The 27,438-nt window shown below is 53.4% G+C and overlaps 1 protein-coding gene across 2 annotated transcripts in view; it reads left to right on the forward strand.

Moving 5' to 3' along the window:
* Positions 1-22,676, forward strand: part of GLI2 (GLI family zinc finger 2) — a 242,664-nt gene extending 219,988 nt beyond the window's left edge. For both annotated transcript variants that reach the window (XM_059394473.1, XM_059394474.1), the window contains 8 exons: positions 518-731; positions 2,013-2,135; positions 5,442-5,576; positions 9,387-9,536; positions 13,449-13,613; positions 14,898-15,179; positions 16,788-17,124; positions 18,462-22,676. In XM_059394473.1, coding sequence (XP_059250456.1) covers positions 518-731; positions 2,013-2,135; positions 5,442-5,576; positions 9,387-9,536; positions 13,449-13,613; positions 14,898-15,179; positions 16,788-17,124; positions 18,462-20,884 — 3,829 coding nt within the window. In that variant the 3' untranslated portion in view covers positions 20,885-22,676. The remainder of the gene's footprint in view (positions 1-517; positions 732-2,012; positions 2,136-5,441; positions 5,577-9,386; positions 9,537-13,448; positions 13,614-14,897; positions 15,180-16,787; positions 17,125-18,461) is intronic.
* The last annotated feature ends 4,762 nt before the right edge of the window (positions 22,677-27,438 follow it).

Raw genomic sequence — 27,438 nt, forward strand, 5'->3', positions numbered from 1 at the left:
ACCCCCGGAGTAAGCAATGAAGGAGAAAGCAAGGAGGAAGCCACAAGCCACCCGTCATGTATGGCTTAGGGCCGGAGGTCACCATTATCCCTTAGTCTCCTGTTCTGGAGTGAATGGCCCCTAGGCAGATGACAAGGAGGGTCTAGAAGTGCAGTAGAAGTGAAAGGAGAGAGGGGACCATGTGTCCTTTCCTGGACAAGGGGGCATCAGGACGAACCTCAGCGGCCCAATGGTGTTCGGAGAGTCCCCGATGATGATGCAGGAGTGTATCCCAGGTGTCAGAGCAGGGAAAGGCCGGGATGCAGGGAGGAGATGGAGCCTGGCCCCTCCAGGGGCCAGCCTGCTGGAGTGAACCCTGCATCATGGGGCAGGGCCCAGGGGTGAGTGCAGAAGGGGAGGTCTGAGATGGCAGGCAATGGGGAGCCACTGCTGGCTCTTGAGCAAGGTAGAGCTGTGCTGGCAGTGAGACGAGCCACACTCCCTGCCCAGGCCCTGATTTGTCTGCTCTTCTTTGCAGCCCTGCTTTTACTTTTCCCCATCCCATCAACCCAGTGGCCTACCAGCAGATCCTGAGCCAGCAGAGGGGCCTGGGATCTGCCTTCGGACACACTCCACCCTTGATCCAGCCCTCGCCCACCTTCCTGGCCCAGCAGCCCATGCCCCTCACCTCTATCAACGCCACGCCCACCCAGCTCAGCAGCAGCAGCAACTGTCTGAGCAATGCCACCCAGGTAGATGGTTATAGGGGGCACAGGGTGGGCTGCCGGGCTCCTGGGACCCTATGAGGGATGATGGTTGCCCTCTCACACACTGGGAGCTGGTGGAAGGGCTCTGGGCACCGGTCTGGCTGGTGGGATGTCTGCTGGGCAGAGGCCATGGGATCCAAAGGACTGAACACGGGGTCAGGAGACCTGCACTAGCTCCTAACACCCTCCCTTTTCCTTGGCAAGTACTCGGTCAGTAAGTTCAGCAGTCACCGGTCTAATCAACTTAATGTATAGTCAGAGAAAGGCTGGGAGTCAGAGCCTGGCAGGGAGAGTACTCTGTACATTTTAGTCTTTGAGCTTAAGTTTACAAAAAACCATCTTATTTGCCCTTTCCTGCAAGCCTTTGATGGGGCGGGGCATGCTGGTATGGTTCCTGACACACAGTAGGTAGTATTTGGTGGGGAGAAGCCCCATTTTGCAGACGAGGAAATGGAATTATAGAGACAGTGTTGGAGAATGGAGAGGCATAGGCTTTGGGATCAGCTCCACTGTGTTTTGGACCCTGACCCGCCGAAAGCTCTTCCAGCCTGGGCTGATGAATGTGCCGAGCAGGGCCTGCCACATAACTGGCACCTCTAAGCCTACGTGACCCTGTGGGCTCAGAGCCCCGTGTGGACCCAGTTCCGGTTAGCACTCACGATGACAGTTCTTGAGGTGGAGCAACTGCCCAGGCCAGCCACCTGGCAGGCCACAGCACAGACGTGACCATGTTCTGGGAGGAAGGCAAGAAGAACCCCTTTTCCAAGACGCCCTCCATCTCCACCCCAGGGCTCTAGGTGGCCGCGTAGCACCTGCCCCCAGACAGAAGCTGGTAGCTCTTGTCACCACCCACCCTGGTTGCTCTATCTAGCCCCCTTCTCCTGAGGAATTAGACCCTTCTTTCTTGCTCCCTGGGCTGACCCAGCCCTGTTCTCCCCAGCCCCCGAGCTTCCCCTGCTCTCATGCTTCAGAGGGCTGAACGGTTGAGACTGTTGGAACAGGGGTGATCTGCATGCCCAGCATCTCCCAGAGAGAGAGTATCTTTTCCATTCCCATGGAAGTGGGGGGTTGGAAGGCCGAGCTCTGGGCTCTCCCCAGCTGTGCTCCTGGCCAAACCACCAAATGGGGAGCCAGCTTCTGAATCCTCCAACACCAGTGTTGGCCCAGTCCACGTGGGGAGGATCCCAGAGGTAAAGCCCAAACAGACGTTGGGGTGTCCTCGTTGGGGGCTCCTGTGTGACGGGCTCTCCTGCACTCCTCCCTCAGAACAAGCCGAGCAGCGAGTCGGCTGTGAGCAGCACGGTCAACCCAATCGTCATTCATAAGCGCAGCAAGGTCAAGACAGAGGCCGAGGGCCTGCGGCCAGCCTCCCCACTGACCCTGACGCAGGTAACCGGCTGGTTGTCCTGGCTGCCCTCCCGTGGGGTCAGGCGACCCGGGACCTCAGCCCTGGTGGCGAATGGATGAATGGACCGCTGTCTGCATGAATGAGTGAACCAGAGAGGGTGGATACACTGTGAGCTCAGGAAGGGCCAGAGCTGGGTCCCTGGCAGCCTGCACATCACATGCTCATCAAACATGTGTCACACGGAAGAATGGATGAGGGGGATGGATGTCTGGGGCTGCGGCCATCTCCTCCCAGCCCCTCACACAAGCCCCGGGCACACTCGCTAGCTGGGCCCCTGTCCCACCTCTCCCTCTCCCTGGAACGTCACTCCCCTATCCCCTCCCCCTCACTGCCACTACACCTTGTCCTGACCCTCCTGGAGAACAGGACTCGCTTCTGCCCCAAGCCCAGCCTAGCTTCTAGGCCATCTTGCCTGTCGCCTGCACTGCCCTATAAAGCTTGGGAGAGGGTGGCCCCCCGGGAGAAGTGTCTGATTTGGCACCAAGCCATCAGGGTTTACACAGGGACTGGTACTAAGTCCCTATGACATTATATTTTCTTTCTTTTTTAAGATTTTGTTTATTTATTTGAGGGGAGAACACATGTACATGTGGGAGATAGGGGCAGGCTGAGCACGGAGCTCAGCGCGGGGCTCAATCTCACAACCCTGAGATCATGACCTGATCGACGAGCCACCCAGGTGCCCCGAAATAATATTTTCTAATGACTCAATGCACATGTGAGTGGCACGGTGAGGAAGGAAGGAAGGGAGGGAGGATGTTTCTTGGCAGGAAGGTGAGGAGGGCAGCCACCTGGAGCCCAAGACTGGTATGTTGTGGGGCTGAAATCTCTGTGCAGGTCCCTTGGGATAGCCCACTGCTCCTTCGGACATTCTGAGACAGCAGGCCGACACAGGCCCAGTTCTTGGAGCAAAGGCCTGTCGGGGGAAGGGCTTGGCATGAGTGCTGAGCCCACGGTGAGCCTCACACCCCTCCCCAGGCCTCTTGCCGTGGCCTGGTCTCCATCTGTTACTCCACAATCACCAGCTTTGACACCAAGGATGCAGGGGACCTCCGTCCCCATCTCCCCTACATCTGCCAGACCATCTTTTATCAAACCTGTAAACCATCGGGCACGCTCTGGGCACTTAATTTTTATGAAATATGGGGTCCTGTTATTGTCAGGCAAACAGAGGAGCTGGTGACAAATTCTTCTCCCCTCGCTGACGCTGAGGCATCTCGGCTTGATGCATGGTTTCCACGAGGTCGGCCGTCATCGGGGGCCGGTGAAATTGATGAGGACGGCCCATCTCCAGGGGAGACAGACACGCCGAAGCAGCGAGGACAGGCGCTGAGCCCCTGGGAGCCCCTGCCCCACCCCTCTTGCCCAGAAGGGTGGCACAAAGCCATCCTTCCTGCCTGGCCTGGCCCCTTGGACGCGTCAGTGGAAGGAAAGCCGTGTATCACCCGAGGTTGTCACCGTGTCGCTCAGTGTCCTGATTCAGTGACCTGGCTCATTTGCAAGGTGGATGGGCGTGTTTCCTCGTGGCAGGCAATGCTGCATAAGGAGTCCCCACTCTGCTTAAGCCCTCCAAACTGTGGGCTAGGGTGATGCCGACTCCCTCTAGAAGCCTGAGTACACCCGCGGCCCCTGGGCCACCTTGCGCTCACAGGTCCATCTTGCAGCTTGTTCAAGAGTCTTCTTGGAGACGAGCAGGACATGCGGCTCATGAGATAAGAAGTCTGTTTGCGGTTTTTCTGACCATGTAGAGCGGGTGTAGGAGGCCACAGCCCCGCAGAACCCCCCAGAGCCACAGGTCCCAGGCAGGGGTGCTCCTGCACCTTCCTTATAACGTGGACCCCATGCCCGCCCACGGACTTAGGAAACCACATGTCATCATTTGCCTTTTCAAGGCAAGTACATTCACTGAAAAGCACTCTGAGAAGCAACCAGAAACTCCTCTGAGAGGAGCCCTTTGCAGCTCCAGTGGGCAGTGGGTCGGTCAGGGGCATGGGTCTGCAGCCAGCCCAGGGAGCCGTGAAGTGGACACAGCAGTAGTAATGAGGCTAAGGGGCGACCACTGCGTGGTCTCTGGAGCGGGTTGGGGCTGGGGCTCCTGACTGGGGGGAGAGTTGTCCCCCTTAGTCTTAGCTCTAAAATTTTTCCCCAGGGGCTTTTCTAAAAGACAGACTATTCCAGCAGTTTTATAGATAGTGTGAAATGGAACGCAGCTCATTCTAACAACTACTTGTTTGCCTAGCTTTGCTCTGAGCCTGCCTAGGGAGCCCACAGAATACCGGGGAGTCCTCGACATCCGTGCAGGTCCTCACTGGGCCTTCGTCCCAGCCTGGCACGTCTGGGCTCCCCTTCTCTCCCCACCCGCAGTCCGCCCCCGTGTCCCCTGCTAAGAGGCTGCCCCTGATTAGCTCAGCATCTCCTGGGGTGGGGCTCCCTGTGGGACAGAGTCTCTGTCTCTGGCTCTTCGAGGTGTGACATGCTTTGTGCTCTTTGAAAGGAATGCCGGGCACCTGTGATCGGGTGAAGGCCTATCTTGGGTGGAGGAGTTGTGGGGGCTTTCCTTTGCCACCTTGAATGGGGCACACATGGGCCCCATCCTGATGGGGAGACTTGAGTGCAGACCTAGGCTGTCACAAAGTCACTTTGTGCTCTACGAAGAGCAAGGTGACCTCTCCCTGAACCCGTTTTCCTGGCTGCAATGCACGAATACAGACACCCACACGTCTTGGGGCTGTGGCAGGGAAGAGGGGCGGGGGAAGAATTTGCCATAGTTCGCTCACTCTACCCTGAGCCTGAACCAAGGCGAGCTGTGAGTCCCTGGGAGGAGGGGGTCACGTGAGAGTCAGTTGTCTGCACGCCAGCTGGTTCTCTTGCCTCCACGCTGGACCCGATCTCGTACACACTCTAAATAAAAACACCCCTACCCTGATCCCATGGGGCCCACCTCAGCTCCCCCGGAGGAAACCAAACCAAAGAAGGAAAAGACCCTTCCCTCTTTTCTCCTGTTCTCCTTGCCAAGTCAGTTGACCCAGGATGTGATGGGACACTTTGGTGATGATAAGCCAGCAGGAGAGAGGAAGGAGAGGCCCCGAGACAGCTGTGCAGATAAGAGGAAGGAGGGAGGCAGCTGCGGAAGTAGGCTGAGTGCATATATGGGCATATGTGTGTGCTTGTGCATGCAAGCATGTGTGTGGCCCTCACCACAGACTGCCTGGGGCCCGTGGTAACCTTTCATCGGGGGCAGGTGGCTGAACACGGCTCACCATGGGTGTGCTCTGCTCCTCCCCCAGGAGCAGCTAGCTGACCTCAAGGAAGACCTGGACAGGGATGACTGCAAGCAGGAGGCCGAGGTGATCATCTATGAGACCAACTGCCACTGGGAGGACTGCACCAAGGAGTACGACACGCAGGAACAGCTGGTGCATGTAAGCCTCGAGCCGCACAGCCTGCTGCGGCAGCCAGAGCTTCCGGGCCCCCTGCTGGAGAGAAGGGGCTGGAGGAGATGGCTCCAGGAGATGCCTGGGCCACAGCTTTTGCAAGGGGGAGGTGTAATTATTTATCTGAGTCCCACCTGTTTCTAAAAGTGCACATACAAATACAGACATCATAAAAGAGATTAAAAACAAAAACAAGCAAATGAGAAAATTGAGGAGAAAGGAACAAGAAGATGAAGCCTGGAGTAGAATGTATTTTTTAAAAACTAAATGCTCTGGAGTGTTACTTGCATAAATATCTTTTTTTTTTTTTTTTTTGAGCTTCCTAGCAGCCAGTGCAAAGAGAGAATTAAGACCAGTTAAATCAGCCGGCATCAGTGAGATCATAACAAGCCTGACTCTGAAACCAGGACATAGTTCCTCCCATGGAGGAAGGAATTAGTAACTTCCTCTGGGAGACCATTCCCAGAGACCGAGTATCTACAAGTGCAGATGGGGTATCAATACCGTATCAGGAAGAGACTGCTTAAAAATTCCTAGATACTGCCAGGGCAGGACACCAGAGAGGCCATGGGACCTGGGTGCTCTTTTTGTGTCATGTCCCTTGGTCCCCACTCTGAATTTCTCTACAGCAGCATTCATGAGATGGCAGTTGGAGGGGTGGGTAACCCACAGCGGGAAGAGCAGAGGCTTCGAAGCTGGCTACATCACAGTCAGCTGAGTGGTTCCGAACCACTTGAGCCTCACGAGCCTGTTTTTTTCTCCTGTAATGGCAGGTGAAGTCTACCCCCATAAGGGTGTGAAGGTTAGATGGGATACCCACATAAGCACGTAGCAGATGGCTTTTCACAAGTGATGTTTCCCTTCCACTTCCTCTTCCTTGTTTCCTGTACCAGCCTCAGTGTCTCTCTTCTCCATGCAGAAGATGAAATTGAAGAGCAATTGACTTGAAGAATAACCCTTCCAGCCAACCCCCACCCTGCCCTGCACACGCGCACACACCCATAGATACACACAATTCTTGGGGACTGAGAGTCCGTAAACATGAACCCCACACTAAACCAGCAGCTCGATCTTTGGGTAGGGTAGATACACACACTGTTCCCATCCATAAGCCACCACAGGGAAGCTTGCTTCTCCCCAGCCCGTGCACTCAGGCATTTAGGACAACACCCACTCCCTCCTGTCATGAGAGTTGCTCTCAAATGCTGGAGGTTTCTTTTGCTTTGGGGATCCCCTGCCCCCCAATGATTCTCATGTAGGAGGCCAGAATTTCACAGCGAACCCATTGGAGTTGAAATAGCACCGAGAAGCAGGGCTGCTCTAACCCCTCCTGGAACTTGAGCATAATTCTTCAACCTGCATCACGTCTTCGGGTGAATGAGTCCAAGAGGGAGGAGGGGCCAACTGGGTCTGCGAGTTGTAGTATGGATCAGATTAGATGAAAGGAGAGAGGACAGCACATGCGGGGCTGGGAGGGGGCCAGGCAGAGGTGGAGACACAGACACGAGAGGTGTGCCTGGTGATGAGCGAACGGGGCTGCCAAGAGCCGGGAGGGAACACCTCCAATAAAGGCATCAGGGGCAGGAAGCTTTAGCTGCAGGCTTCCGCCTGTGCCCAGGACCGTCCCTGCAGGTGTAGGGGAGCACCTCTGCGTGGCCCCGGAAAAAGAAGGCCCCTACGAGAAGAGAGCCAGCCCCTCGGCCCAGCTGTGTCTTTCTCTCTGCTTCCGGGGAAGATGGATGGTGGCAGGCACACAGGCGAGCGGGAGCCCCCAGTCGATTATTAACAATTTGTTGCTAACTAAACCAATAAGAAAAAAATGAAAGGCATTGTCAGGAAGCATTTTTATCATTTGAAAGGCTTTAAAAATGGAAAGTGAGGCTAATATGATAAGATTTCCCTGGAAGTTCAAGCGCTGTAGATTTTACTCGCTCCAATGCTGACATTTATATGCACAACAGCCGGGGCCAGTTTCTCAGGGCGCGTGGACCTGGCAGCTTGCTGTCTTTCTGGGTCCGGCTCTCCCGAACAGCCTCGCGGCTTGCAAAGATCGACAGCAGCACCGTCCAGTAGAAGGATGCCGCCAGCCACAAAGGCCCGCCACACGTGTAACTTGACATTAACCTGGGAGCACGTTTTAAAACGGTCAAAGGAAACAGGTGAAATTCATTTAAAAAATAGATTGTATTTCACCCAATATATCTGAAAGATGATCATTTTGACGTATAATCAATATAAAACAATTATTGGGGTATTTTACATCCTTTTTTTTTTTAATTGTCCATCTTAGAAATAGCCCATCCCAGTTGGGACCATCCACATCTCAAGGGCTCGAAGCCACAAGTGGTGAATAGTACTGCATTGGAGGGGGTGGCAGGTGGAGGACGGTGAAAGCAGGAAGATGTGCCAAGAAGAGAGGCGGTGGGGCTAGAGAGAGAGCAGGCCACCAAGACCAGAGTATCCCAACCCTCCCATCCCCCTATGGGGAAGCAAGCCCAGCCTGATCCACACACAGATAGCGCAGGACCTTGAACAAAGAGGCAGATGAAAGGGGAAGGATGGGACATGGATGAGGCAAAGGGAGGCTCCCTGGTGGCCTTGAGGGAGATGCCCTAGAGGGAGAGGAAGCACAGGAGGTTCAGTATACATTTTCAGTCCACTGCGTGTATGACCAATACCACCTTTTTTCACTCCCCTAGATAAATAAGCAACCTCAAAACCTAAGGACTAAAAGTCCAGAGGCCCCACACATACCCACACATCCTAAGCTCAGAGGTAGTAATACCCCTGCTCCAGGAGTATGGCTGCCTTCAGTTAAATCATCAAAGCAAGTGACTAATCCAAAGGGTCTACCTAGGGCAGCTTGCAATGTTTCCTGTGACAGAAAGGGAAATTTGGCCCCTTGTCCCACATCATGGGAGAAACTAATGGAGGTGGCACACATGTGATGAACCCGAGGCAGAAGCTGGAAGGTGTAGGTGTAGGGCTGGGGATAGGAGGAAAGCTAGTCTGCATTCCTGGGCCACGGCAGTGCTACCTGAGATGCGTCTATGGACCCCACCTCCAGGAAGAGCTTCTTGACCTTGCACTTCACAGCTTCCCCCCTATGGCCCCACCTGCCCGGGGAAGCCCAAGGCCATGCCTCAAGATCAGTCATGCAGTCTTTGGCTGACCTGCTGTACCATCTTGGGCCATTGTGTGTCAGGGGCAGCCTCACACCGTGCCCAGAGCCCAGCATCAGGGCACTACCCTTTCTTGCCGGGGCCCTGTCCAGACCACAAAAGATCTGGGTCTTGGTGAAAAGTGCCAGAACCAGCCTCTCAGAGGCTACTCTCAGAAGTAGAGATGAGGATGCCTTTATGTTTCTATTATGATTAAAAAAACAAAAATAAAACTTCAGGAATTACTGGGACAATAGGGGCAAGGTTGGGAGAAGCTTCGCATGCACCAACTGTGGGCATGTCTGCCTCACTGCAGTTCATTAGTGCCTACTGTTTGCAGCCCAGGAGCATCACCATCCTGACCAGAGCCTGGAGCCCAGCCTGGGGTGAGCGGGATGCCCTTGCCCATCACAGATGGCCACTCTGACCACTGACTAATTGGGAAATTTAGCTGAGACGAATAGCACACAGTAGATCTGCAGTTAGGGGCAGCTAATGAGAGCTGATGAAGAGGTGGGGGCCCGGCACCCAGGCAGTGGTCTTGTCAGGCAGTGGGCGTTGTGTCTGCACAGAGGAGGTGGGGTCTGCAGGGGCGGGAGGCCAGGCTTACCGCCATCTTTGCCATCTTTCCCGGCAGCACATCAACAACGAGCACATCCACGGCGAGAAGAAGGAGTTTGTGTGCCGCTGGCAGGCCTGCACCCGGGAGCAGAAGCCCTTCAAGGCGCAGTACATGCTCGTTGTGCACATGCGCAGACACACGGGCGAGAAGCCCCACAAGTGCACGGTGAGTGGAGCTTCCAGTGCCCTGCCACACAGTGTCTCGACGCTTCAGGTGCAGCCCTTCCCCTCCACCCCCTCGGTCTCCACGGAGGACAGCAGTGTGGTCTCCACGGAGGACAGCAGTGTGGTCTCCACAGAGGACAGCCGAGCGCCTGGGGCTGATGAGGGCTGTGTTAGGCATGGCTGGCCACGGCACCATCTGGGCCCCACAACGTGTTGTCCTGTGTGCTCCTGACCTGAGAGTTCCAACCTTGGGAAGTTCTTGAGGCTGGTCACCTTTCTCTCCCAGACCTCTGATAGATTCCAGGAATGGGTGCATCTTGGTAACTGCAGTGGGGAGGTGCTGGTGGCTCTGTAGTTGTGACTGTGTGGCCATGAACCCCGTGGCGGGACTATACCCCTGCAGATCAGCCCTGCACAGAGAAAACTTTACTGGCGAGTTGCTGAAGCAACATCCCTTTGGTTAAATTTTTAAATTATTTTTCTTTTTTTTTTCTTTTAATTTTTTTGAAGATTTTCTTTATTTGAGAGAAAGAGAGGATAAGCGCAGGGTTGGAGGCGGAGTGGGGGGAGACAGAGGGAGAAGGAGAAGCAGACTCCCTGAGGAGCAGGGAGCCAAAACAGGACTCGATCCCAGGACCCAGGATCATACCTGAGCAAAGGCAGACTCTTAAGCAACAGAGCCACCCAGTCGCCCTGAATTTTTTTTTTTTAAATGGACACAAAAATAAAATCTTCTAGACATTTTCCCTTGTGGTTTCAACATAATTGGTGACTATGATTAGCGAGACCTTTTTTTAGCACACATGACTTGTCCCTCTTTAAAAGGACCACTAGTCCAGTGATGCCCTGCCCTGATGCTGCTAAAGCCTCTGGGAATTCTCCATGAATTACCTTATAATTCTGAGATAGACATTTTGCTCTCATTTTAATATCTCTGAATTCAGGCTGTCTTAAAATTGGTAGTGACGGGGATTCAACAAAATATGCCACCTTTGTTGGCAAGTGTTATTTTTTTAATTGAGATAAAACTCTCGTGCCATAAATTCACCCTTTAAAAAATGTACAAGTCAGTGATTTTCCGTATGTTCACTAAGTTGTGCAACCATCACTGCTAGCTAATTTCAGAACATTGTCATCACCCCCAAAAGAAAACCCAGACCTATTTGCAGTCACTCCCTGTCCTCTTTCCCCCTACTCCCTAACAACCACTAATCTGCTGCCCCATCTCTATGAATTGCTCTGTTCCAGACAATTCATTAAAACAAAATCACGCAATGGGCAGCATTTGTGTCTGGCTTTGTTCACTCAGAGAGTTTTCAAGGTTCATCTCTATCGTAGCATGTATCAATACATCGTTTCTGTTTATGACTAAACAACAGTTCATTGTACACAAAAATCCTAGTATTTTTACCCATTTACCCAGTTGATGGATATTTGCATTGTTTTCACTTGTTGGCTATTATAAAAAATGCTGCTGTGAACATTAATACACGAGTTTTCGATCCTCTTGTGTATGTACCTAGAGTAGAAATGCTGGGGCATATGGTAACTCTGTGTTCAACTTTTGGAGGACCAGCCACACTGCTTCCCAAAAGGGCTGCACCATTTTATATTCCCACTAGCACTATCTGAGGGTTCTGATTTCTCCACATCCTTCCTAACACTTGCTTTTGATTATACTCATCTTAGGGGATGTGAAGTGGCATTTCATTATGATTTTGATTAGTGATTCCCTAATGACTGTGATGTTGAGCATCTTTTCATATGCCTATCGATCATTTGTGTACCATTTTTGGAGAAATGTGTACTCAAATATTTCACCCATTTTTAAATTGAGTTACTTGTTTCTATTGTTGGGTTGTAGTAGTTCTAAACCCTTGTCAAATATATGACTTTCCAGTATTTTCTCCCATTTCTGTGGATTTTCTTTTCATTTTCTTGATGGTTTCCTTTGAAGCACCAAAGTTTTTAATTTTGATGAAATCCAGTTTTTTAATTCTTTGTGCTTTTGGTGCCATATCTAAGAAGCCATTGCCTAATCCAAGGTCACAAAAATATATCCCTATGTTTTCTTATGTGAGTTTTACAGTTTATAAATATATAAATATATAGTCTTTTACAGTTTATAAATATATAGTCTTATTTACATAAATATATATTATGTATAAGTATATATTATAAACACATAAATAAATATATAGTTTTATAGGGTAGCTCTACCATTTAGGTCTTGAATCCATTTTGAGTCCCTTTGGATATATGGTGTGAGGTAGGGGTCCAGCTTCATTCTTTTTGCATGTGGCTGTCCAGGTGTCCTGATCCAATTTGTTGAAGAGACTGTTCTTTTCCCCATTGAATGGCCTTAATGCCCTTCTCAAAAATCACTGGACCCTCATATATATGAGTTTATTTCTAAACACTCACTTCTGATCTGTTGATCTCTATGTCTGTCCTTATAGCACCACCCACAGTCTTGATTACTGTAGTTTTGTAGTAAATTTTGAATTGGGGAAGTGTCAGTCCTCCAGATTTGTCCTCCTTTTGCAAGATTATTTTTGGCTCTTCTGGGTCCTTTGCAGCAAGTTATTTTTGTAACATTCTGAGCGCTAGCAAACCTTAGCCCTGTGGTACAAACTGTGTATTGTAGAAACAGATCCATATACCAAATATACCCAATCACTGGTCAGGAATAAAGGGGAAGATGTGAAGACACATAATAACCCAGTTCCTAATAGGGTTTATGCGTCATTCGAAGGGCAGTTTTCATAGGAACATTAGGTGTTATTGCACTATCTTGGAAATAGGTTCAGAACCTCCTACAATAATCCATCCTCCCTTCCTTCCTCCCTCTCTGCCACTCTCTCTTGCTCCCTCCCTCCTTCTTTCCTTCCTTTCCAAAAATGCTTCTTGAGTGCCAAAAAAATTTTTTTTCACCAGATATTAACTACTAGGAACTAAAATGAACAAGATCTAGAAGATACCTGTTCTCTTGGAGCTGGCATCCTAATGGGAAGGCCAGATAACAAAATGACAAAGATTATAAATTGCGGTAGGGAATATAAAGAGAAAAAGCATAGTCTTATGATAAAGAAGATCAGAGAAATTCTTCTAGAGGAAATACCAGAAGATATTCAGAGGGAGTGAACCAGGCCAGGACCCCGGTAGCCAGGGGTGGTGTGTGCAAAGGCCTCACACTGAGAAGAACTTAGTGGGGTCAAGGAACTGAAAGGGGTCCAGCATGGCCAGAACAAAGGTGAGGGTGGCCAACTCACTCAAGGATTTGGAGCACACTGGATTTTATTTTATCTTAGTAGGCTCCAAGTCCAGCCTACTTGGAGCCCAACATGGGGCTTGAACTCAAGATCCTCAGATCAAGACCTGAGCTGAGATCAAGAGTCAGACACTTAACTGACTGAAATCCAGGGGCCTCTGGATTTTACTTTCAGTGCCTTTTAACTCAACCATTCTAATCAGGCAGTGGCACTGGAAACAGTTAAAAATAGTATTTTCAAAGAGTTTTTAATGGTACGGGAAGATTCTTAGCATGTGCCGTTGACTTTAACAAACAGAATATGTAACAAAATACGTGATATGTTTCCACTTGTGATTTGAACATTCAGGATGAACTGTCAAGTCCCCAGAGAGAGACTTACCTGGATGTTGGCAGTGGCTATTCCTGGCAGCCAATGGTTTTCATTTCTCTTTTTGCACTTTTCTGTCTTTCCCAAATGTTCTAGAGTAGTCTTGTGTCATTTTATCATCAGAAAGCAGGGTGGATATTGTTAAAATCCTGGGCGCACGAGTGGAGTGTGGAGGGATGGATCTGGGGAGGAGGCAGCAGACCAGCCCCTGAGGTCGGGATCCCTGCATTGGATCTGGAGCACCCTCACTAACCGAACCCACCTCTTCCCAGTTCGAGGGATGCTCAAAGGCCTACTCTCGCCTGGAGAACCTGAAGACACACCTGCGTTCCCACACTGGGGAGAAACCGTACGTGTGCGAGCACGAGGGTTGCAATAAGGCCTTCTCCAATGCCTCCGACCGCGCCAAGCACCAGAACCGCACCCACTCCAACGAGGTACCCAGCCAGGGTGTGCACAGTGTGTGCACGTGGGGCCCCTCTGACGCGTATGTAATTGTACCACCCCGTGGCTTCTAGCAGGCTGTTAAGTAGCTAGGTGCCTGATGCCCCTAGCCCCCTCCCCAGCCTACTATCTGAGTTCAGGACGGATCGGCAGGGCCCCGCCCCTCCACCCTGGGCAGGTGGCAATGATGTGCTACAGCTGCTGCTGCTGTCTGACCTATTGTAGCTGTCAGCCCCTCACTGGTAAGCCACAGAGCAGCCTTTGTCTCCCTCCCAGGTAGCCAGACGCCCTGGCAGGACTGACAGAACCCAGGGTGAGAAGTCCACTGTACCGGCCTCCCAGTCCAGGCCAAGCCACTCAACTGCTTTTGCTCGGGTAGACTCAGGAAGGAACATTTCTAAAAACTTAGATACGTTTTGGATCCCAAGAGGATTTCCTCCAATGCTTGTAAGAAATCAGAGGCATTCCCTAAGGAATCTAAGCCCCCCAGGGTCTCTACAGACAAGAGCTAGCCTTGGAAAGGGGTGTGTTTATGTATGTGTGTGGATGTTTGTGTGGATGTGGGTGTACGTGTGTATGTATTATGTGGGTCTGTGTGGATGTATATTTGTAGGACATGTGTGCGTGTTTGTGCACTTGTGCACATGTACATGTGTATGTGCGTGTGTATGTATGATGTGTATGCATGGACATGTGTGTATGTGTGAATGTGTGTGGAAGGGTACTAGGGAGTGTGTCTACATGTAGATGTGGGCTGCGTGTGTGTGCGTATGTGTGTACTCAGGACTGAGGTTCAGAAACCCTGGGTTTTCATCCCATTCCTGAGTGACTTTGAGCCAGTTTCTTTGCCTCTATGAACCTGTTTTTCTTCATCAGAGAGATCGGGGTGTTAACCCTATCTAATAGAAAATAGTATAATTTTCTATTTTTATACTACTTTCTATAGTATAATAGTATAATAAAATAATAGAAAATTCCAGTGCCTTGATCCACAGGGAAGCGGCATTGCAATCACACCAAACCCCGTGTCCCCGACCCCCTCCCTGGTCTCTGATCTGTGTCCCCAGCTTGTGATGAGGGCTTCCTCAACTATGCACTTACCCACATACAAAGATGGCAGATCAGACTCATGGGGCTGAGCTCCTGCAGGCCTGGAGCTGGCCTGGCTCCATCCAGCACCTTCTGACTATACCAGCCAAAGGACGTGGCATCGCTCCAGGAGAATGGGGAGTGCTCTCACTCAGAGTCTCGTAACACATGCCTGCTTCTCTTCCCAGAAACCCTATATCTGCAAGATCCCAGGCTGTACCAAGCGATACACGGACCCCAGCTCTCTCCGGAAGCACGTGAAAACGGTACATGGCCCAGACGCTCATGTCACCAAGAAGCAGCGCAACGATGTGCACCTCCGTGCCCCCCTGCTCAAGGAGAACGGGGACAATGAGGCCAGTGCTGAGCCCGGTGGCCGGGGCTCTGAGGAGAGTGCTGAGGCCAGCAGCACCAGCCAGGCCGTGGAGGACTGCCTACACGTCAAAGCCATCAAGACCGAGAGCTCCGGGGTAAGCAGAGCAGGGCAGTGCAGGCCCCAGTGCATGCCTCCCGCCCTCAGGAGATCAAGCCCAGCAGCACGAGGGCCCAGAGCCCCAACTGCAGCCGTGGGTTCTGTCTCGGGATCCCCTCCTCTAAGCGCACGACAACATCCTCCTCTCTCCAGCTCAACTTTCCTCCCTTCACGACCTTGGGCCTCTTATAGAACCTGTCTTGTGCCAGGTCCCGTAGTTCTAGGCAGGGCCATGGGCCACGGGGATGCCTGGTCCCACATGGTCAGTCTGTGGGTGGTTCCTGGGATTTGCCTTTCCAACCAGCACCCAAGAGCTACAGTTGGTCCCCTTCCCTCTGTCCTGTCTCTGTGTCCTTGCCCCTGTGGCCTCCACTCCTTTTGTTCTAACCACCTGTTCTTTGTTTCCACCTCTTTCTCTCGACTGTACCTCCCCTAAGGATAGACGGTACTGAGGTGAGCAGGGAAGCCCGGCCGCGGTGTGGGCGGGCTGGCGTGCTGAGGGCGGGCTGGGGTATTGGTCCCAGCCTGCGGCTTGGGCGCAGGCTGATAGGGCAGTCCAGGCCCCTCAGGAGCCTAGTAAGATGGGTTTGGGTCGGTGGGCATCAGGCACTGCAGGTAGAACCCCCAGGACAGTTAAAGGCTGGAGGCAGGAATCAGGCTGGCAGCTACAGGAGCGAACCATGGGGACGGAACCTCCCCGAGGGACAGGGCTGAGAGGAGGCGCAAGTTCAGGGCACAGAGGAGGAAAGGACCAGCCAATGGAGGGTCTTGAGTGCCAACCTGAGAAATGCAGGTCTTGCCATGGGCAGAAGGGAGCACTGTCACCGAAAATTCTGGAATTTGGGAGCATCTGGCCTGGAAATGAGCCCACAGGTGCTACATCTGAAGTGAGCCTCAGCTGGGCTTAGAGCCCAGGTCCCAGTGGAGGCAGCCCGGGTTGTGTGGAGTCCTGCATTGTACACATGAGCCCCCCTCTGCATGGACCAGAGTGGGGGCTGGTTCAGAGTGGCCCGTCAGTCAAGGGCTTGTGTCCAGCAGGTCCACACTCCCTGGTCTTCCTGGCCCTTTCCAATAACCTGCCTCTGGCCTGTTGAGAAGGCACCAGGTCAACAGGCCCCCACAGCTCCTTGTTCCATCACACAGCACGTCCCTGTTTTTGGGAACACTGAGCACCCTCTTGGATGTCAACTTCACGCAGCCGTGGCTGCCTCTGTGGGGCAGACCTCAAGTGTCCCCACATACTGAAAGCTCAGCATGCAGAGCTCTAGCCCAGGTGCTGGCCCAGACAACCAAGGAGTGGGAGGCAGGAAAATGTGGCGCCTTCCGCCTCTCAGGTGCCTTCCGCCTACCAGAAGCTTTCCATACAGCCACTGACCCTGTCCCAGAGACAGCTCAGGTGCCTCTTCTAGTTGGGGGAGCTGAGGTTCAGAGAAGTGAGGTGGCTGGGCCACCTGCTGCAGACAGACAGTGATGCTCAAAAGCTCTCTGCATGGCGGCCTCCTTCCCAGGTGTGCAAGGGCACAGCGTGTGTACACACAGGGGTAAGGGCCAGGGGGATTCTCGCACCCTCTGAGTCTGTGTCTTCTCACACCCCCTCACCCCGTAGCTGTGTCAGTCCAGCCCCGGGGCCCAGTCATCCTGCAGCAGTGAGCCCTCTCCCCTGGGCAGTGCCCCCAACAATGACAGCGGCGTGGAGATGCCAGGGACAGGGCCCGGGAGCCTGGGAGACCTGACAGCTCTGGATGACACGCCCCCGGGGGCCGATGCCTCAGCCCTGGCCGCTCCCTCTGCTGGTGGCTTGCAGCTGCGCAAACATATGACGGCCATGCACCGGTTGGAGCAGCTCAAGAAGGAGAAGCTCAAGTCGCTCAAGGATTCCTGCTCCTGGGCTGGGCCGGCTCCACACACCCGGAACACCAAGCTGCCTCCCCTCCCAGGAAATGGTAAGAGGGGTCCCCGGGTGTGTGGGCAGGGGCGGGACAGGGCCTGGGCCAAGCACCCGGTAGATTCACCTCCATCGAGCGCCATGTCCATCTCACTGGATGCCCACAATAGAATAGATCTCACCAGCCCATTGCACAGATGAAAAAAAGTGAGGCTTGGAGAGGGGAGAGTGCCCCATTCAGCTCAAGGGCAGGCCCGAGTGGCTCCAAAGCCTGTACTCTTCCAGCTCTACTGTGCTTCTGCTCTGGGCACTGTGGCCAAGGCCCTAGGGAGGAGAGCACTATAATCCCTGCTCTGGGCACTGTGGCCAAGGCCCTAGGGTGGAGAGCACTATAATCCCAGCCCCTGTGTTTAGAAGGCCATGCTGTGAGAAGCACACTGGACCAGGGAAGGAGCCAGGGAGCGAGGACAGAGCTCGGGCTGGGGCTGGGCAGAGGAGAGAGACAGCACGTCAGCTAGGGAAGCACAGGGACTTCTGCATAAAGTCAGTTTCAAGAGGTGCTGGCCAGGCTTCAGGAACCAAGGCGACTCTGTGCCAGACAGTTAACTGGACCCACAGCCAGTGTGGTGGACACTGAGACGCACCACCCAGGTGTCTCTTGAAGGGAGGCTTTGTTGCCCCAGCTGTTGCAGAAACTGCAGGCAAATGGCCGTCAACTCCTGGCCTCATACAGAAATCGCCTGGGCTGTAGACTGCTGCCTCCCCCAAGGTCACCCTTTTCCGGGGTGGCCCCCATCCAGGGACTGATCAGGGCAGGAGTGTGAGGCCGTTCAAGGCCCAGAGCTCCCTGTGACATCAGCTGCCGTGGGGCCTGCAGACCTGCGTGCACGCACACACACACACACACACACACACCCTTGGCACTCTGAGGCCTTTGCTCCCTTCTATGGGTGTGCATCAGGGGACTGCCTATTAGTAGCCTCCTGGGTCAACTCAGCCCCTGGGATGCCAGCCTGGCCACAGCCACTCCCAGATGGTGAAGGTGCAGGGGCGTGGCCAGGGCCCTCCCAGGCTCCTCCTCCCCGGCTCTCAATAACCTCTTCCTACAGAGAGGCATGTGTTACCCACAGCTGGGGCAACTAAGGATCAGACAGAATGAGAATTCAGGGCCGGGCAGGCCGTGGCAGCTAAGATTGGAATCCTGACTCCCACTGGGCCATCATTTGTTCACTTACTGGGCTCCCCGTCCCTCCTTTCATCTAGAAGTCGTCGGTTGAGGGCCAGCTGTGTGCCATGCCCTGTACAGGGCTCCAGCGGCCACAGGCTGAGCTGGGTCAAAGCCGGCAGAGCACCCGCGCCCTGGCCCGGGTTGCTGACCCCTCTCCTTTCCCGCAGGCTCCATCCTGGAAAACCTCAGCGGCGGCGGGCCAGCCGGGCTGCTGCCCAACCCACGTTTGTCGGAGCTGTCTGCGAGCGAGGTGACCATGCTGAGCCACCTGCAGGAGCGCCGCGACAGCTCCACCAGCACAGTCAGCTCCGCCTACACCGTGAGCCGCCGCTCCTCCGGCATCTCTCCCTACTTCTCCAGCCGCCGCTCCAGCGAGGCGTCGCCCCTAGGCGCCGGCCGCCCCCACAACGCCAGCTCGGCCGACTCCTACGACCCGATCTCCACCGACGCGTCGCGGCGATCGAGCGAGGCCAGCCAGTGCAGCGGCGTCGGGGGCGGCGGGGGCGCGGGGCCGCTCAGCCTCACTCCGGCGCAGCAGTACAGCCTGCGGGCCAAGTATGCAGCGGCCACCGGCGGGCCGCCCCCGACCCCGCTGCCCGGCCTGGAGTGCGCAAGCCTGCGGACCAGGCTGGCGCCGCCCGCCCCCTGCCCGCGCCCGCTGGGGCCTCGGCGGGGCAGCGATGGGCCCGCCCACGGCCACGCGGGGCCCGCGCCCGCCTTCCCCCACGAGGCGCCGGGCGGCGGGGCGCGGCGGGCCAGCGACCCAGTGAGACGGCCCGACACCCTGGCCGCGCCGCGGGTGCAGTGCTTCCACAGCGCGCATGATGTGAACCCGGCCCCGCTGCCGCCCTGCGCCGACCGGCGAAGCCTCCGCCTGTCAGGCCCCACGAACGCCGATGGCAGCCTGGTCCGCAGCGCCTACTCGCCCCGTCCGCCCAGCATCAGCGAGCATGTGACTATGGAGGCCTTAGTTGCGGGCGCGGACAGCGCAGGGCCCGACATGGGCCTCGTGCTGCCCGAGGACGACCTTGTGCTGCCCGACGACGTGGTGCAGTACATCAAGGCGCACGCCGGTGGGGCCCTGGACCACAGCCCCCCGCAGGCCTACCCCCCCCAAAGCACCTGCTTCTCCGAGAACCCCAAACTGCCCAGCCCGGGGCTGCATGGCCCGCGCAGGATGGTGGCCGCCGACTCCAACGTGGGCCCCTCCGTCCCGGGGCTGGGAGGCTGCCAGCTGGGCTACGGGGCCCCCTCCAGCCTGAACAAAAACAGCATGCCTGTGCAGTGGAATGAGGTGAGCTCCGGCACCGTGGACACGCTGGCCAGCCAGGGGAAGCCTTCGCCCTTCCCGCAGGGCAACCTGGCTGTGGTGCAGCAGAAGCCAGCCTTCGGCCAGTACACAGGCTATGGTCCTCAAGGTCTGCCCCTGAGCCCGGGGCCCCTGGACAGTGCGCAGACACACTTCCAGCCCTGCGGGGGCGGCCCCTCTGTGCCTCGGATAAATTATATGCGGCAGCCAGGGACAGGTGGTCCGTGTCCCAATATGACCACCACCGGGAGCCCCCACACCAACTATGGCCAAGCCCACCCCCAGCTGAGCCCCAGTACCATGGGTGGGGCCCTGAACCCATACCCCCCATCCTGCAGCAACACGGTGGCCAAGCCAGTCCACCTGGGGCTCCCCCAGCAAATGGAAGTTGCTCCCGAAGCTGCCATGATGGGCAGCAACCGCAGGGAACTTGGAATCACCAATTCCAACCTGACCGGGATGCCACCCCTTCACTCAACCCAGAGCTACCCACAGCAGAGCCATCACCTGGCAACTCCCATGAGCCAGGAGGGCTACCGCCAGGGCTCCCACCTTCTGCCTTCCCAGCAACCCGGCTTCATGGAGCCCCAGCAGGGTGCTGTCGGGGTGGCCGGATCCAGCTTTGGCCTAGTGCAACCCCGGCCACCCGCTGAGCCCAGCCCTGCCGGCTGCCACCGTGGGGTGCGGGCTGGGCTGCAGCTGGCCTATGCCAGGGCCACCAGCCATGCCATGGCCACTGTGTCAGCCAACCAGGAGATGGTCGATGTGCCCAAAGGAGCGATGGGCAACGTGGTGTCCCGGCCTCCTCAGCCAGCCCCACAGGACGTGACCGGGACCCAGGATCACAGCATGCTCTATTACTATGGCCAGATCCACATGTACGAACAGAACGGAGGCCTGGAGAACCATGTGGGTTGCCAGGTTGTACGGCCCCAGCCACCGCAGCCACAGGCTTGCCCAGACAGCATCCAGCCCCAGCCCTTGCCCTCGCCAGGGGTCAACCAGGTGTCCAGCACAGTGGACTCCCAGCTCCTGGAGGCACCCCAGATTGATTTCGATGCCATCATGGATGATGGCGATCACTCAAGCCTGCTTTCAGGCGCCCTGAGTCCCAGCCTCCTCCACAGCCTCTCCCAGAACTCCTCCTGCCTCACCACCCCCCGGAACTCCCTGACTCTCCCTTCCATCCCCACGGGCATCAGCAACATGGCTGTTGGGGACATGAGCTCCATGCTCACCAGCCTGGCCGAGGAGAGCAAATTCCTGAACATGATGACCTAAGGTCCCAGCCCTGGGCGCTCAGCAGACTCGGAGGAGCCGTCACTTCCCAGAGCGTGGGGCTCTTGTCGATTTTGTGTTTTTCCAAAAAAAAGTATTAAATAGGTCTGAGGGAGTATTGCCAATGGCCGGTTCAGACCACAGTGGCTTTAAGGGCAGGTTTGTGTGTATCCTGTCTGATTTTCTTTGGGGTTATTTTTCGGAACACTGCGAAAAGTCTCAATGAGAAAGGCAAGGTAGAAATGAAAAACTTGTTGGCACTGTGCTTCCCAGCCTTTGGTGTTTATGGGACCAAATTGTTCTGGCATCTTTTCCTCTGTCATTTGGCTAATGAGGGATTCCATTGGCTGAGGGCTTTCCAAGTACATGAGGGAAGAGGGTAGAGGGAACCACATTTGGGTTTGAATCTGAAAGCCATACTGGATATTCGGATCCAGGAAGATAAGCTTCTCACTCTCATACGGGCGATGCAGAAGAATTCTATGAAGCTTACTTCTTGAGGCCTCTAACATCCCCCGTGCTGCAGAGGAAGAAAAAAAGATCTTTACCTGGATTTGGAAGTACATCCTGATTCCAGGTTTGGTAGAGCGGGCACGTCTGCCCCACCCCCCAAATCCAAGTTTGTGACTGGCAGACTGTCCAAGTGCATACAAATGAATGAAGTATGGAAGGATTTCCAGAGAAGAGAAAGAAAAATTGTAGTCCTTGGGGCAAGCCCAGGAGCTGTCCCGGCTTCTCCACACCATGTTTGCAGTGTTCATGCATGTCGAATGTATCCCTTCCTGGAAAGAACACTTACTTCTAAATACCTCGGGGCTGCTGGAGCTGCTTTGGGTTAAGGATGGACCCAGGTGAGCCAAAGCCTGGCATGGGGCCTCGAGAAAGAGGGAGAATGCCAGGGGCCCAGCCTCAGGCCACCCTGAAGCTCCCTCAAAAAAAAGGAAGTCGTATGTTTACCCAATCCTGTTTCTCCAATGCACTGTCCACCCACCTTACCACGGAAAAGCCCAGGACTTGACAGCAGCCTCTGCCCAGGCTCCCAAGCTGTGTTGTCCGCTCACCTGCAGCCCAGTGGTCTGTGCCGAGGCACAGTGTGCGGTCCCTGGATCTTCTAGATTTCCTTCCCTCCATCTTCCTGCTCATTTTGCAAAGTACGATGACCTGCATGGTGTTTTTGGTGGGGGTGGGAGGATGACAGGGTTGATTCTTGGGACCCTGAGGGACCATCACTGAATTTTCCTGTTCAGTGCAACCCAGCCCCACCTGGAAATGGCATTTGGAGCTGGCATCAGAAGACATCGTTCCTGAACGTACTGGAGGGTAACTTGATGCCTCATCCACACCACACACATACACACACCGCACACCATTCCCATGTTGAATTAGTGGCAACCTTGCTGAAACCAGCCGCACCACTATGAGCCTGATCCTGTGACCCTTGCCTCAACCGGGGCAGGACCAAAACCTTACTTGGGCAGTCCACATTCCAGCACATCGGATGTTTTGTTAGGGTCCATAAACCAAGCCAATGCCAGATAACATCCCTGGGACCCCTCCAAGGGTCTGGGCTCAGTGACGGTGTTCACTCGCTCCCTGAGCTAAGATTTTGCTAGCCCTTCCCAGCCTGTGTATAGACTGTACAGAAGGCATCATCCCTGAAAATACTGTAGGTGAATCAGCAAGCCAAATTTATATCTCCAAAATATTTAGCTTTTTCTACATGCTATGAATTGAGATGACACGCTCAACTTGTAAATAAGTCTTTTTGTACATTAAAAAAGTAATTTTTTCATAATTTATTTTGTCTATCTGCTTCTTCCTTGACAGGAGTTAATGAGAACCTGAGCAGTAAATTTGGTGCATCTGAACAGAAACTAGGCTGTATTTTTTCACAACAGTGTCAAAATTGACTGTCGCGCCTTTGCTGAGAAATGTTTAATGCTGAAGACATTTAGTGGCTGTTTATTGTTGTCTCTGGGGGTGAGGGGTGGGCAGGGCTTGACGATTTACTAACCGGCTGTTCTTTCAGCAAGCTGATCTGAAGATCTAAGTTGCTTTGCCGAAACCTTGTGTACCAGACTGGGTATATTCCCAAGCACTTGTCCCAAAGCAATCCTCAGGTCGGGATTCCCTCTTTGATGGGTAATCTGATGAGCATTCTTGAGTCAGGGTGGGGGTCAGGGGAGAAGATAGACCTTTGTGCTCTGCTGGAAAAAGGAGAAAGGACAGGCAGGTGGATATGCCTGAGCCCTAGGAGGTGGCCCTGGCAAGGACTCGGGGCCAGGGGAGGCCGGGGCCCAGATCTAGTAAGCCAGCAGTCAACCATTAGCAGCAATCAGGCCGCTCTAGGGAACCTCAGGGAGCCAGTAAGCAGGGCGCAAGGACTGGGATGGTTTCTGGGACAGAAGAACAGCGGGCAGGGTCTAAGACTGGGTTCAAGGGGGTAGAAGTCCCCTTCTGTAGGGCCAGAAATGCTGGGCCCCTGAACCCCCTCCTCTCCATGAGAAAAAGCTTGCCACCCGGCTCAGAGAATGCAGAGCCAAAGCCACGTAGAGGGCATTCGGTTTGGCGGCATATGACAAAGTGGACTGAGGAAAGGAGGAAACCCCCAAGGAAAACAGAATTAAGTAGTTTGCCTTTCTGCTGGGCACCCAAAGTCTTCCGTGTATGACTGGCCATAGTTTCCTGCTAGAAAGGCTATAGCCCGAGTCACTCTGGGGCCTCACTCTTCTGTGAGGAAGGCTCACTTAGCTGAGGCCACCCTCAGGAGGAGGTAAGGAGCATGCCTGCGCCCTATGTCTGCCTCCTTCTGAGCTTATTTGAAGGCCTGTGTTTCTCCTCTGCCTCACCACATGGTAAGTCTCTGGAAGCAGCTCTGAGGGCAGAGGGAGGCCACAAATTGTTCAGCGCTGAGACTTGATGATTCACAGTGTTAAGAAGCCCATCATGGCTCCAGGCCTCCATCAGCTAACCTTGGCCAAGGTCATGCTGCATACCAATATCCAGGAAGCTTCGGCATGCTGAACCTCTATGAAACTTCTGAATCTAAGCCAACTGAGGGTTGGCTGATCTAGGTTGGGCTGTGCTGGGCAACTGGGGGAGGGGCCAATCCAATCAGCTTGGCTGGGGCACAACCCCACGGGACTCTCCTCTTCCTCGTAGGGCCAGGAGGCTGGCCTGGCCATTGCCTTCTTGTGGGGACGAAGCACAAGAGAATACGCAGATAAATGAGGATTCTCTTTAGGCTTCCTCTCTGAACCATGGAACTGGTCAAAGCAAGTCACTTGGCCAAAGCCATCAGCAGTGACATGGGCAAGTGCTTCCCTTCCATGGAAAGGAGAAAGAGAGAGTAAATATCTCTCAACAATATATAATCCCCCACAGTCTGCCCTCAAAGACTGTGATGCATGTCCCTCCCACATGTAGAATATACTCACCACAGGCTCCTCAAGATCTATACACTTGATCATCAGGCTCAAAGTCAAGGATCTTGCAATCGACACCTGTCGTGGATGAGGCTCTTCTACCCAGACACTTAGGAACTAGAAAAGCTCTCAGCCCATCATGCACATGCACACTCCCAACGTACAGTGGTGGCATGCCCCTCTCCTATCTTGGTCATTGTGAAACAGTAGGGTTTCACTTTGAAACCCTCCTGAGCAACTATTTTCAGAGCCTCCCGCTGGGTGGAATGTTTCTTGAATTGTTCCCCAGTTCATTTTGCTGCATGGCTCTGGCTTCCTCAGTTGAGGTCATCTTCCCTTTGGCTCAGCCCTTCAGCTTCTGGGGAGGGCCTGGGGAAGCATGCCCTCCATGAGCACACAGTAACTCTTCAACCTCTTCCTGTCTGAAGGAAGTTAGGAGCCTGCCACCCTTTACTTCCATCCCCCTGAGTCCATGCATTTGCATACTCGGCTCTCTCAAACATTGTGAGTCTTCGGCATATTTGATTCCAGTCAACTCTGTGCCAAAAGACCCACCCATGTCCCTTCAGTGACACGTCTCATCCTACGTTAGATGACTGGGACCTCACACCATGCTACATGGGGCCATGCCCTGAAGGTTTCTAGGTACCCTGTTATCACTGAAAGGATAGTCGAGAGCCACTTTATTCCTTTCCAGGACTGAAAACAAAGAGCACTAGAATCAAGGGCACATCCTTGACTTTGTCTTTACTCTGATGCTGTCCTTCACTGGAACTGCCTGGACTCTGTATCTGTCCCCCTCCCAAGCCAAATCTGAAGCTAAAGGTCTCTTAGTGGCTAGAGAGACTGGAGATGAGAAATAACTTCATTTTCCAAATCCTGCTTAAACCTGACCGGTTCCTTTCTGCACCCATCTCCCACTTGCTGTACCTTATTTATGGCTCAAAAAAGCTCATGTTGACAATCTTCTGCCTGGAAACTGGCCTGCCAAATTCCACAAATTCATAGGAACATTTTCTCCCTCCCAAACTAGCATAGGCTGTAATTTACCAAATATTTCTTCACCACATGCACCCAGGTCACTGTTTTTCTGGCCATTTTTCCAACCTCTTCTAAATTTCCTGACTGTCCAGTTCCAAAACTATGCTGCATATTTCTGGACTCTGTTACATTAGTCTCCCATTTAGGTACCAATTTCTGAATAAGCTAACAATGGCCCTCAAATGCTATCTAACAAAAACCCACAAAAGCCCTGAAGCGTAAACCAAGCAGTCACTTAGCTCAGTAGTCCGCGCATTGGCCCCAGGGGGGCTTCCCTCAGCTGGGCTCACTGATGCAGCACAACTCCACTCTTGGGCCTCCTTCCCTGGAACCAGAGCCTTGCTTGGACATCTACAGGCGAAGGCACAAGTACCCAAGGGGAAGGAAAACGTAGGAGGCCTCTGAAGGCCTTGGCTTGGAACAGGAAGCAAGTCACATGACTGAGCCCGAGATCAATGGAAGAGAGAAGAATATGTCTCCTACAGAATCAGAGAAGGCAGGTATCCTAACAATAATCCAATCTATGATGTCTGACCAGCTCTGATCCTAGTAATACTGGCACTGTAGCCTCCATGTGTCCCCCAAGTCTGTATCTTAGTTGGTTCTACACCCAGAAAGGGAAAACAGCAGGGTCATCAGTTGGTACTTTGTAACCAGTAATGTCCCAAAGCCAACTCCTAAGCCTCTTAATCATATCTCTCCCCAACTCTGCAACTGACTTCACATTGGTAACTGAAAGTTGGCTGTGCTGGGAGAATTTACACCATGGAGATTGGCGAACACCATCGCTTGGGGCTTCCCCATCCTGTCCCCCAGAGAGTCATTATGAAAGATTTGCCAGTGTACCTGCTAGCATTCTCAAGTACTGTCAGTTGTCAATAGACTGATATGCCCAGGGGTCTTTTTTAAGTATACATGGCAACAAAACCAGTTCTTCGAGGACTGGATGAGCCTAGAGTGCCATGAGCATGGCTACCCTAATCATCTAGCTTCGTGGTTTTCAAACCTGAAGTCGTGCAAACACTGGCGTGCCTGGGTGGCTCAGTCAGTTAAGGGTCTGTCTTCAGCTCAGGTTATGATCTCAGGGACCTGGGATCCAGCCCCACATTGGGCTCCCTGCTCAGCAGGGAGTCTTCTTCTCCCTCTCCCTCTGCTCCTTCACCCCTGTTCATGCTTGCTCACTCTCTTTCTCTATATCAAATAAATAAATAGGGAGTAGCAGGCTGAGATGACATCAGGTCACAGGAGTTCAGTTAGATAGTTATCAAACCACTCTGAACACCTACAAATCCAACAGGAGAGCAAAGAGAAGAGCAGCAATTTTAGAAACAGAAAATTGACCACTTTCTGAAAGGTAGGACATACAGAGAAGTGAATCCAAAGAGATGGGAAGATAGACCACGGTGGGGAGGAGCCAGCTTGCAGCAAGTGACGGAGCAACAGAGCACAAAATCTGATATTTTAGAAGTCTGCTCCAATGAGGGACATCACTCCAGAGGCTTAGCCAGGGTGAAGCCCTCATGGGGACAGCATGGTCTCAGATCAAGGGTGTCTGTTAGGATAAATGAGGCAGAAGAGAGAATCAGTGATAAAGAAGACCAAATAATGGAGAATAAAAAAGCCAAGCAAAAGAGAGACAAACGACCACTGGACCATGAGGGGAGAATTCGAGAGATAAGTGATACTGTAATATGAAACAATATTAGAATAATTGGGATTTCAGAAGAAGAAAGAGAGAGGGGAGCAGAAGGTATATTGCAGCAAATTATTGTAGAGAATTTCCCTAATATGGCAAAGGGAACAAGCATCAAAATCTAGGAGGCACAGAGAATCCCCCTCAAAATCAATAAGAATAGGTCCACACCCCGTCACCTAATAGTAAAATTTACAAGTCTTAGCGACAAAGAGAAAATCCTGAAAGCTGCTCGGGACAAGAAGTCTGTAACATACAATGGTAAAAATATTAGATTGGCTGCAGACTTATCCATAGAGACCTTGCAGGACAGAAAGGACTGGTATGATATATTCAGAGCATTAAATGAGAAAAACATGCAGCCAAGAATACTATATCCAGCGGGGTGGGGGGGGGGG

Source organism: Mustela nigripes, chromosome 3 (assembly GCF_022355385.1).
Source record: "Mustela nigripes isolate SB6536 chromosome 3, MUSNIG.SB6536, whole genome shotgun sequence".
Classification (NCBI taxonomy): domain Eukaryota; kingdom Metazoa; phylum Chordata; class Mammalia; order Carnivora; family Mustelidae; genus Mustela; species Mustela nigripes.